Genomic DNA, 11,271 nt, shown 5'->3' on the forward strand with positions numbered 1-11,271 from the left:
TCCTTTTTTATTAGACCTACAGTTGTCCCAATGAGTTAGGCGCTATGATGTCCCAACACCCGGTGGACTATGCTGCCCTAAAATTAACCCTGTTAACATTACAATCAGAGTGTGGAAGCAGTGTTGACGAACAGTTAGATACACTCTTGTGTTACAACATATGGCGCACCACCACCATGGAGAAGAACACACCCCAGACAGTCTGCCAACTGTTCCATGGGAAATTTGGATGATATTCTTAGCCGTGGGTTGTTAACGAGTGCATGTTCCCATGCTGTGATATGGCGCGCTGGTGACGGCTGGCCACTCCCATTTTTACTAACCAACTCTCTGTTTTTGACCTCTTTTATAACAACTTTGGAAGTTAATTTTACATCGTGCAATGACACCGTGAGCAGTGAAAACTCGCGGTGAAGCGGTGTAACCAGACCTTATGAAGAAATTTATGTATTTTTTTTTTGTAAATGTAACTAAAATGTAAAATCGGTGATTTTAATTTTGCGCCATCCTGATGGGCGATTCACTCTAGGAACTGAGGTCAAAGTTCCTAAATTCACTGGATAAGAAACATGTTTGGAAGATTAATATTCTGGATATATTTTGAACCATAAATGAGTAGTTAATGAATAACAAACCGATTAGTAGATATGCAACCCGTCCTCCTACAAATTACGTCGCTTTTCGCTCGTATGCGCACTCAGGCTAAAAAAGGACGTAATTCGAAGTGAAATTCGTCACTTTCGGCTGACGAAAGTGACGTACTGTCCCGTTTTCTGTTTTATCCTCCGTTAGGCTGTTAGGTTAGGAGAGGATTAACGGTTTTCATAGCATTGAAACCTTAGGAGAGCTTCCTGTTCTCCTAACCTACCAGAGGATCCTTAACTTGCTTTTCGGAAAAAAATAAAATCCAAGATATATTTTCAGTTATTTTTCATTTTCAAATTGCGAACTTTTTTTTTTTTCCTGTAGCTCATACGAGCGAAAAGCGACATAATTTGTAAGACGACGGGTTGATATGAGCCAAGAGCTAAAGCCTAGCAACAAACTTCCAAAATGAGTTGAAGAGTTCTCATACCTGGAACTGAAACATTACAGAACACAGCAGGAATAAAGCCCGTGCAATGTTGAGAGACATAAATGGTTATAAAGTTCTCAGCCATCATTATGAGAGACGACCACTAAGACATCAACACCTGGACCCATCTGTCTATCATCAGTACTGGGCACCTCGACCCATCTGTCTATCATCAATACTGGGCACCTCGACCCATCTGTCTATCCTCAGTACTGGGCACCTCGACCCATCTGTCTACCCTCAGTACTGGGGCACCTCGGCCCATCTGTCTACCCTCAGTACTGGGCACCTCGGCCCATCTGTCTACCCTCAGTACTGGGCACCTCGACCCATCTGTCTACCCTCAGTACTGGGCACCTCGACCCATCTGTCTATCATCAATACTGGGCACCTCGACCCATCTGTCTATCCTCAGTACTGGACACCTCGACCCATCTGTCTACCCTCAGTATTGGGCACCTCGGCCCATCTGTCTACCCTCAGTACTGGGCACCTCGGCCCATCTGTCTACCCTCAGTAATGGGCACCTCGACCCATCTGTCTACCCTCAGTACTGGGCACCTCGACCCATCTGTCTATCATCAGTACTGGGCACCTCGACCCATCTGTCTACCCTCAGTACTGGGCACCTCGGCCCATCTGTCTACCCTCAGTACTGGGCACCTCGACCCATCTGTCTACCCTCAGTACTGGGCACCTCGACCCATCTGTCTACCCTCAGTACTGGGCACCTCGACCCATCTGTCTATCATCAGTACTGGGCACCTCGGCCCATCTGTCTACCCTCAGTACTGGGCACCTCGGCCCATCTGTCTACCCTCAGTACTGGGCACCTCGACCCATCTGTCTACCCTCAGTACTGGGCACCTCGACCCATCTGTCTACCCTCAGTACTGGGCACCTCGGCCCATCTGTCTACCCTCAGTACTGGGCACCTCGACCCATCTGTCTATCATCAGTACTGGGCACCTCGGCCCATCTGTCTACCCTCAGTACTGGGCACCTCGGCCCATCTGTCTACCCTCAGTACTGGGCACCTCGGCCCATCTGTCTACCCTCAGTACTGGGCACCTCGACCCATCTGTCTGTCATCAGTACTGGGCACCTCGGCCCATCTGTCTACCCTCAGTACTGGGCACCTCGACCCATCTGTCTATCATCAGTACTGGGCACCTCGGCCCATCTGTCTACCCTCAGTACTGGGCACCTCGACCCATCTGTCTATCATCAGTACTGGGCACCTCGGCCCATCTGTCTATCATCAGTACTGGGCACCTCGACCCATCTGTCTATCATCAGTACTGGGCACCTCGGCCCATCTGTCTATCATCAGTACTGGGCACCTCGACCCATCTGTCTATCATCAGTACTGGGCACCTCGGCCCATCTGTCTATCATCAGTACTGGGCACCTCGACCCATCTGTCTATCATCAGTACTGGGCACCTCGACCCATCTGTCGAGATCATAGGGTAGAACATATATACAGAACTGTAGAGGCACAACCTGGTTAAGACTCGCACCATGTACGTCAATATAAGGCTGTAAACTAATATTCCATAAGTCTGTAAAGTCAATATACGGCTGTAAAGTAAGTCATTATAAGGCTATAAATTAAGTCTATATAATATTAAGTGCCATAATGAGATCATTCAAGATAAATATATTCGGAAAGGAAAATAATAAGCTTTTAAGATCATTAAAGTGCATGACAATCTTAACCCATAAAACTGCTTAAATTAAACATTGTCAAATATCACCTGAAACAATGCTTTCAAAATGACAGTTAAGCGATTTCACTCCATAGAAGTAAACTGCTTATGATTTAATCGTCTAGTAAACCTATGGATCAACTTACATACCAAGTAATATAATTCCGTGTAATAAAATGTAGTATCACAAGCCTAACCTGGGTGTAATGCACGACAGTGTCTGTAAAACTGTTTTGATGGGAATAGTGTTGAGGGTGGTGGGAGCCACCATGTGTTGCCTACAGTCCCCGCCCCCCTCATGGCAAAGTGTTCCCCCCCCCCCTCATACTACCCCCTTATAGAAAACCCCCCCTCATCAAAGGACCATATATAAACAGCAGACACACTCACTCCAGCACCTCACAGACAAGTCCTCGTCAAACAGGTAAGTCATTTTTTGGCAACAAATTGTATTTTACTTTAATATTTTTTGTTTGGTTTTTAAGAGTGTTTGTTTAGCAGACAACTTTTGACCCCTGTTAGCAAACTGCGAACTTTCCCTTCCCTAGTCCTACTAGTTTTCCCTGAAACTAGTAGGGTAGTTTCGACCCTATTAGTTTCAGGCAAACACCATCCACCAATGTGTTTATAACCAGGCCTCCAAATACTGCTGATTTACAATGTTTCCTAAGTTTGTGTCGTCCAAAAATATAATGAAAATGTTATTTAATCTAATATCAAAATATTTAAAAACGTAAAGGTGAAAATAGATTTAAAAAGATGCAAATAAATTTGCTAAATATGCCGTTTACCTACAACGGTTTCAAACGTAGGTTAAACATATATATAAATGAGTTTGAGTAGATATAAATAAGAGCTGCCTCCATTAGGTTATATGCTGCCTATTTAATTCATATGGCCATCAAAAACGCTTTAATAAAGCCGTTACAGGAGAAACATCTTCAATAAAGTCGACACGAATTTTGGTGGGTTTCGACATTGTTGTTAACACTGTGGATCGTGTGCAAGTGAAGTCATTAGCACACTGGGGAACCCTCAGCTCGGGGTACTCCATTGCTTCCTCCTGGTCAGTTAGTCCAGATATATTTTACCCCATACTGCTCTCCAGTACTCTACACTTCATGTGGTCTATAGTGTCACGTATGTGGCCTTTAGTGTCACGTACTTGACCTCCGGTGTCACGTACTTGACCTCCGGTGTCACATGCAGTACAGTGTGTGGCCAGCAGTGTCACTTGCTCCAGTACAGTGTGTGGCCTTCAGTGTCACATACAGTATGTGCCTCCAGTGTCACGTACCTGGCCTCCAGTGTCACGTACAGTACAGTGTGTGGCCAGCAATGTCAGGTGGTGAGGAGCAGTGCTATAGAGCCCTGGTACAGCCTACATTAAACAAGTGAGGTATACCACTGAACACTAGGCTATGAACACATTCCACGAACTATTTCCTCTTGAGTTATATATTTAAATGTTTTTAAAATACGGAATTGTGTTTATTATTTTCTTAAGTTATCCTTGCCAAGATTAATAATAATCTACCAAGATGATAGTTAGAGCTAGAGATCTGATCACTTGTTCGGTGTGAATGTGTATTGGTTTACAAATCTCCATTTTAAGTAACGGTTCATATAATTTATAGTCTACAGTTTCCCTATACATAATATCCCCTCCTGTAAGTTATGATTATTACTTCGTCAACACTGACATGGACTATTACTTCTTAATTTGTAGTGATCAATGATACACTGTTAATATTAAATTGTTCTTCACTAGATAATTTATTTGAAAAAAAGATTTAAATTTATTTGGTAACTGATGTGTAATTAAGTTAGTCCTTTGCCTTCTCGCCACAACAGTCATGGTGATGATGATATGTATATTTTTTTTTGCTGTTTCCAGGTGTGAGTTCCAGTGGATAGTCATTGTTGTGACACAGCTTCGCCATGTTCAGATTCAGCAGCTTCATCGTCACTCTTCTGGTGGCCTCAGTGTTGCCGCACTGCTCTTGTGAGTGTATTATTACACCTTTACCCAGGCACCTGTACTTGTTTAGTGGGTAGGGACCCACCGACCCGACCTACACCCTCGTACATGTACTTCCCTAGTGGGTAGGGACCCACCGACCCGACCTACACCCTCGTGCCTGTACTTGTCTAGTGGGTAGGGACCCACCGACCCGACCTACACCCACGTGCCTGTACTTCCCTAGTGGGTAGGGACCCACCGACCCGACCTACACCCTCGTACATGTACTTCCCTAGTGGGTAGGGACCCACCGACCCGACCTACACCCTCGTGCCTGTACTTGTCTAGTGGGTAGGGACCCACCGACCCGACCTACACCCACGTGCCTGTACTTCCCTAGTGGGTAGGGACCCACCGACCCGACCTACACCCTCGTACATGTACTTCCCTAGTGGGTAGGGACCCACCGACCCGACCTACACCCTCGTGCCTGTACTTGTCTAGTGGGTAGGGACCCACCGACCCGACCTACACCCACGTGCCTGTACTTCCCTAGTGGGTAGGGACCCACCGACCCGACCTACACCCACGTGCCTGTACTTCCCTAGTGGGTAGGGACCCACCGACCCGACCTACACCCTCGTGCCTGTACTTCCCTAGTGGGTAGGGACCCACCGACCCGACCTACACCCTCGTGCCTGTACTTGTCTAGTGGGTAGGGACCCACCGACCCGACCTACACCCACGTGCCTGTACTTCCCTAGTGGGTAGGGACCCACCGACCCGACCTACACCCACGTGCCTGTACTTCCCTAGTGGGTAGGGACCCACCGACCCGACCTACACCCACGTGCCTGTACTTCCCTAGTGGGTAGGGACCCACCGACCCGACCTACACCCAGGCACCTGTACTTCCCTAGTGGGTAGGGACCCACCGACCCGACCTACACCCTCGTGCCTGTACTTGTCTAGTGGGTAGGGACCCACCGACCCGACCTACACCCACGTGCCTGTACTTCCCTAGTGGGTAGGGACCCACCGACCCGACCTACACCCACGTGCCTGTACTTCCCTAGTGGGTAGGGACCCACCGACCCGACCTACACCCTCGTGCCTGTACTTCCCTAGTGGGTAGGGACCCACCGACCCGACCTACACCCTCGTGCCTGTACTTGTCTAGTGGGTAGGGACCCACCGACCCGACCTACACCCACGTGCCTGTACTTCCCTAGTGGGTAGGGACCCACCGACCCGACCTACACCCACGTGCCTGTACTTCCCTAGTGGGTAGGGACCCACCGACCCGACCTACACCCACGTGCCTGTACTTCCCTAGTGGGTAGGGACCCACCGACCCGACCTACACCCACGTGCCTGTACTTCCCTAGTGGGTAGGGACCCACCGACCCGACCTACACCCTCGTGCCTGTACTTCCCTAGTGGGTAGGGATCCACCGACCCGACCTACACCCTCGTGCCTGTACTTGTCTAGTGGGTAGGGACCCACCGACCCGACCTACACCCTCGTGCCTGTACTTGTCTAGTGGGTAGTGACCCACCGACCCGACCTACACCCACGTACATGTACTTGTCTAGTGGGTAGGGACCCACCGACCCGACCTACACCCACGTACATGTACTTGTCTAGTGGGTAGGGACCCACCGACCCGACCTACACCCTCGTGCCTGTACTTGTCTAGTGGGTAGGGATCCACCGACCCGACCTACACCCACGTACATGTACTTGTCTAGTGGGTAGTGACCCACCGACCCGACCTACACCCACGTGCCTGTACTTGTCTAGTGGGTAGTGACCCACCGACCCGACCTACACCCACGTGCCTGTACTTGTCTAGTGGGTAGTGACCCACCGACCCGACCTACACCCACGTACATGTACTTGTCTAGTGGGTAGGGACCCACCGACCCGACCTACACCCTCGTGCCTGTACTTGTCTAGTGGGTAGGGACCCACCGACCCGACCTACACCCACGTGCCTGTACTTGTCTAGTGGGTAGTGACCCACCGACCCGACCTACACCCACGTACATGTACTTGTCTAGTGGGTAGGGACCCACCGACCCGACCTACACCCTCGTGCCTGTACTTGTCTAGTGGGTAGGGACCCACCGACCCGACCTACACCCACGTACATGTACTTGTCTAGTGGGTAGGGACCCACCGACCCGACCTACACCCACGTGCCTGTACTTGTCTAGTGGGTAGGGACCCACCGACCCGACCTACACCCACGTACATGTACTTGTCTAGTGGGTAGGGACCCACCGACCCGACCTACACCCTCGTACATATACTTGTCTAACAGCGCGTGGGAAGCCACCGACAAATCTGTCTGTTCGTGTCTTTCCCAAGCTTTGGTTGCACCGGGCCTAACTTTACCATTCCCAAGCTTTGGTTGCACCGGGCCTAACTTTACCATTCCCAAGCTTTGGTTGCACCGGGCCTAACTTTACCATTCCCAAGCTTTGGTTGCACCGGGCCTAACTTTACCATTCCCAAGCTTTGGTTGCACCGGGCCTAACTTTACCATTCCCAAGCTTTGGTTGCACCGGGCCTAACTTTACCATTCCCAAGCTTTGGTTGCACCGGGCCTAACTTTACCATTCCCAAGCTTTGGTTGCACCGGGCCTAACTTTACCATTCCCAAGCTTTGGTTGCACCGGGCCTAACTTTACCATTCCCAAGCTTTGGTTGCACCGGGCCTAACTTTACCATTCCCAAGCTTTGGTTGCACCGGGCCTAACTTTACCATTCCCAAGCTTTGGTTGCACCGGGCCTAACTTAAGACTTCCTACTTGCTCTCTCTCCTCACCAAAACTGGATAAAACGTTGTGTCCTTGTTTGAATGATTTAATACTAGAGGTAATACTCTGAATAATATTCGAACGATACTCTGAGATGATATTTACTCGAATTTTGAATATTCTAAAACAGGTTTAAATTTTCACTCAGTGTAACAGTTTATCTTGAATGTTTGTGAAATAACCTTAAGGTTCACATTGCTTCACACATGAATGAAGAATGACCCTCTGTTGCTCCATACTTGATAGACCATGACCTAAACCCGTACACTAACTGTAGATTGAGAGCACCCTTCTCAACACATGGTATAAACCCGTACACTTATCTGTTCTCAACAGACGGCATCCTGGAGGATGAGCTGACGGCGGCGCTGAGGGAGTTCCTGGCTCCCTACGACCCGTACACCATCAACAACCTCACTGACGTGCCTGTTGTTACCGACCACAGCGAGTATGTTCAATATTTAACACGTGAACACATACCTGTTGCAACTTGTATCACTGCCTCACACCTGCCAACACCTGTTAATATCTGTCAAGACACGTGTTGTGGTAAACACTGACCACAAGAGTAACACTGACAAGTATCTCACTCTCCACAGTGTCCTGCTCAACGCTAACGTGATCCCCGTGACGGGCTTCGGGGAGATTGTGGTCACCTTCTTCGAACCTCCAATTCCCCTCATCTCTAACGAGGTAGGTCTACCCCTCTTTTTTAATGAGGTAAACCTATCCCAACTCCTCTCATTTCTAATGCGGTAGAACCACCATAATTAGGAGAGTGGAGATTGTCTTACCTTTCCCCATTTATATCAGAGCGACGCGCCCTAACTAACATTTACGGGCTATTCATGCCCGTGCCACCTTTTGGGTGGCTTAATCTTTATCAATCAATCAATCAACTAACATAAGAGCGATGTAAACCCTCAATGATAAAAGTGACGTACCCGCACTAAGTTTAAAGTAACGTAACGTTTAGTAGGATAAGAATGCCGTACCCCACCCACTGAGAGGCAGTTACAGCCCTGCTCCTCTGCCAGGTAAGTCCACTACGGGCTCACCATAGCCCGTGCTACTTTGGAACTTTTGTTCTAAGTAGCTGAATCTAAAACAACAACAACCCACTGAGATAAGAGTGCCCTTCCTACCACCTGCAGGTGAGGATTGAGACGACCAGTGACTGGACCTGGCACACCGACGACTACACCATCGTTGGAACCTTCAACGGAGGGGAAGTCGCATACGCCGGTAAAGCCGAGTAAGTTGGCAACGCTGCTTCTTGAGTCAGAAACTTCTCTAGATGTTAAGGTCAAAAGCCTGAATGTTGAAGATTGTAAACGGTGTAAATATGTGAGTGTTGATGGTGTGTGTTTCCCCACAGCTTGTTCCTTGAAGGCTTCGCGATCAACGTTGACTTTACCTCTGATACCTACTCCTTGGACCCCTTGTCTGTGTGCGTCGACCCCGGCTCCCTGGTCATTGACCTCACCGTACGCTCTGTCGACGTGAGTACACCTCCTGCCTCTCTTGTGGGTAGTGGAGGGGGGGGGGGGACGACAAAGGAGAAATAATGCTTAGAAAATTAGGCAAACATTATATACTTTCAACCAGGTATACTAAACACTTTAGCACTATATATATAATTTAAGTGAACCAGATATAAATAAATTTAGGAAAATGTCAGTTTTGTCAACCTATCCCTTAAATTGCTCAGTTAGATTATAATCAAAACTAATACATTTATTGGAAGTGTTTTCCTATATTTAGCTGTAGTAATTATAACACCAAACACCTGCCCGTGTTGCAAAGGCACATGTTTGCTGCCCAAGAATACATAATTCTACCCAAGAATCAGATCCTGCCCAAAAATACACAAGGAACATAGTTTTACTTAGTTTCACTACTGAATTGTTTATAAATCCAGCTAGCAACATGTAGTGATCATAAAACTCGTATAAGCTTTGTCAGCAGCCTAAGGGTTAAACCTGGTCAAACTGAGAAAATTAAGGATTGTGGGTGTGGCTTAAATCACTTGGCTGGTATTTTCTATTGTAGGTCAGGTGATTGTCAGAGTTGGGACATCATAGTCCACAGGGTGTTGGGACATCATAGTCCACTGGGGTGTTGGGACATCATAGTCCACTGGGGTGTTGGGACATCATAGTCCACAGGGAGTTGGGACATCATAGTCCACAGGGTGTTGGGACATCATAGTCCACTGGGGTGTTGGGACATCATAGTCCACTGGGGTGTTGGGACATCATAGTCCACTGGGGTGTTGGGACATTAATGAAGCCACACTATAATTGTTGACGCTCATAACTAACAGCCTCGTGCCTGATGTTACAGGCAGAGTTTGAGGGCGCCGATGATATCAACCAAGACATCGATGCCAATCCTGGACTCTTCGTAGATATGGCCGAGGCATATTTCAACTCAATCTCTGAGGAGATCGAGGGGATCGTCAACGGCCTCCTCTGTGTCTAAGTGCCTCACACCGGCAGCAAGAAGGAGGATAGTCGCACTTTCTACAACTGTAAACATTATATAACTTTAGTGTTTTGCTTCGTAACTCACTTGCTGTCTGTTTCAAGTCTTACCAACATCTTCAGACTTTGACTTTCTAATGGTAATGCATAGATTGTTTGGCTCAACTATACAGCACAATTTGTCATTAAAATATCATAATTCGTCAACGTCAGTGAAGAGGAAATGAGTCAGGAAGTCGGTTAGGTCTTGGTGATGACGTCATAGACCGATGACGTCACTACCAAAGAGTTCTCAAGTGCTGATCAATAATGATGCTTAAAGCTAAAATTTCAGAGGTTTTCACATTTGTCAATAAAGCGAAAATTTGCATTACTTAAAATAAACATAAATAAATTTTCTTATTGTTTTGTTCCCTTCCTAATGATAGCATAAGAATTAATAAGAAAACTACAAAAGCACTCTCGGACCATACGAGGCAGCTTCTATTATATCCACCCAAACTCATTTATATATGTCTGACCTTCACTAGAAACAATCAAGTCATCCCTCATATATTATGTGACCCGTGAATTTGTTCCACAGATCAACCACCCTATTTTCAAACTAGTATTTACCCAAATTTTTCCTGAATCTCAAGTCGACAATCGACTTGAGAATGGTCCAGGACGGACCGAAACGTCGTCGTCCCTTCACTTTCTAGTGTGTGGTTTGGTCAACATATTTCAGCAACGTTATTGTGACTCCTCGTCTGCTCCTGAATCTAAACTTAACCAATTTATATACATTGTTTTGTGTCGATGTATTTAACACCTTATTAATATCCCTTTGTTATTTCCTTTGCTGTTTAGGCGATTATTTGTCCTATTTCCTGCATGAACCCTTCTGTCTCCCTTGTAGAAAGAGCACCTATACTTCCCTCGATCCTCCAGTACAGAGAATGTGATGGAGGTTTTCATAGTGGGTACCAATGGCTTCTTCATTATCTTCCCAAGGCCCCTATCCTTGGATTCAAGTTCAAGTTCAAGTATGTTTATTGAGATAAGAAAGAAATACATCTCAAAGGGATAGAGTAGCTTAGGCTATTTCTACCCCCCCCCCCCTATCCTTGGAGACAGCTTTGTTAACGGGGTGAGAATAGCTTGAGCTACCTCATCCCTTTGTGTGTATTTTACCTCAATAAACTTATTTCAATTTCAATTGGAGACAGCC

General features: G+C 47.2%; 1 protein-coding gene across 1 annotated transcript; it reads left to right on the plus strand.

The window, feature by feature from the left end:
* Nucleotides 1-3,161: 3,161 nt before the first annotated feature.
* LOC123767723 (uncharacterized) lies at nt 3,162-10,459 on the plus strand. The gene is made up of 7 exons (XM_045757667.2): nt 3,162-3,210; nt 4,684-4,791; nt 7,912-8,023; nt 8,175-8,268; nt 8,730-8,830; nt 8,954-9,077; nt 9,922-10,459. The coding sequence occupies exons 2-7, from the start codon at nt 4,728-4,730 to the stop codon at nt 10,057-10,059; spliced, it is 633 nt and encodes a 210-aa protein (XP_045613623.2). The 5' UTR covers nt 3,162-3,210; nt 4,684-4,727; the 3' UTR covers nt 10,060-10,459.
* Nucleotides 10,460-11,271: the final 812 nt, after the last annotated feature.

Source organism: Procambarus clarkii, chromosome 67, assembly GCF_040958095.1.
Source record: "Procambarus clarkii isolate CNS0578487 chromosome 67, FALCON_Pclarkii_2.0, whole genome shotgun sequence".
In the NCBI taxonomy this organism is placed as follows: domain Eukaryota; kingdom Metazoa; phylum Arthropoda; class Malacostraca; order Decapoda; family Cambaridae; genus Procambarus; species Procambarus clarkii.

Excerpts from the sequence above, each read along its gene's own strand:
- LOC123767723 (XM_045757667.2), top strand. The coding sequence starts at position 4,728 with ATGTTCAGATTCAGCAGCTTCATCGTCACTCTTCTGGTGGCCTCAGTG. Across the intron at positions 8,269-8,729 it reads TTCCCCTCATCTCTAACGAG|GTGAGGATTGAGACGACCAG; the intron begins GTAGGTCTACCC and ends TACCACCTGCAG. Across the intron at positions 9,078-9,921 it reads TCACCGTACGCTCTGTCGAC|GCAGAGTTTGAGGGCGCCGA; the intron begins GTGAGTACACCT and ends CTGATGTTACAG.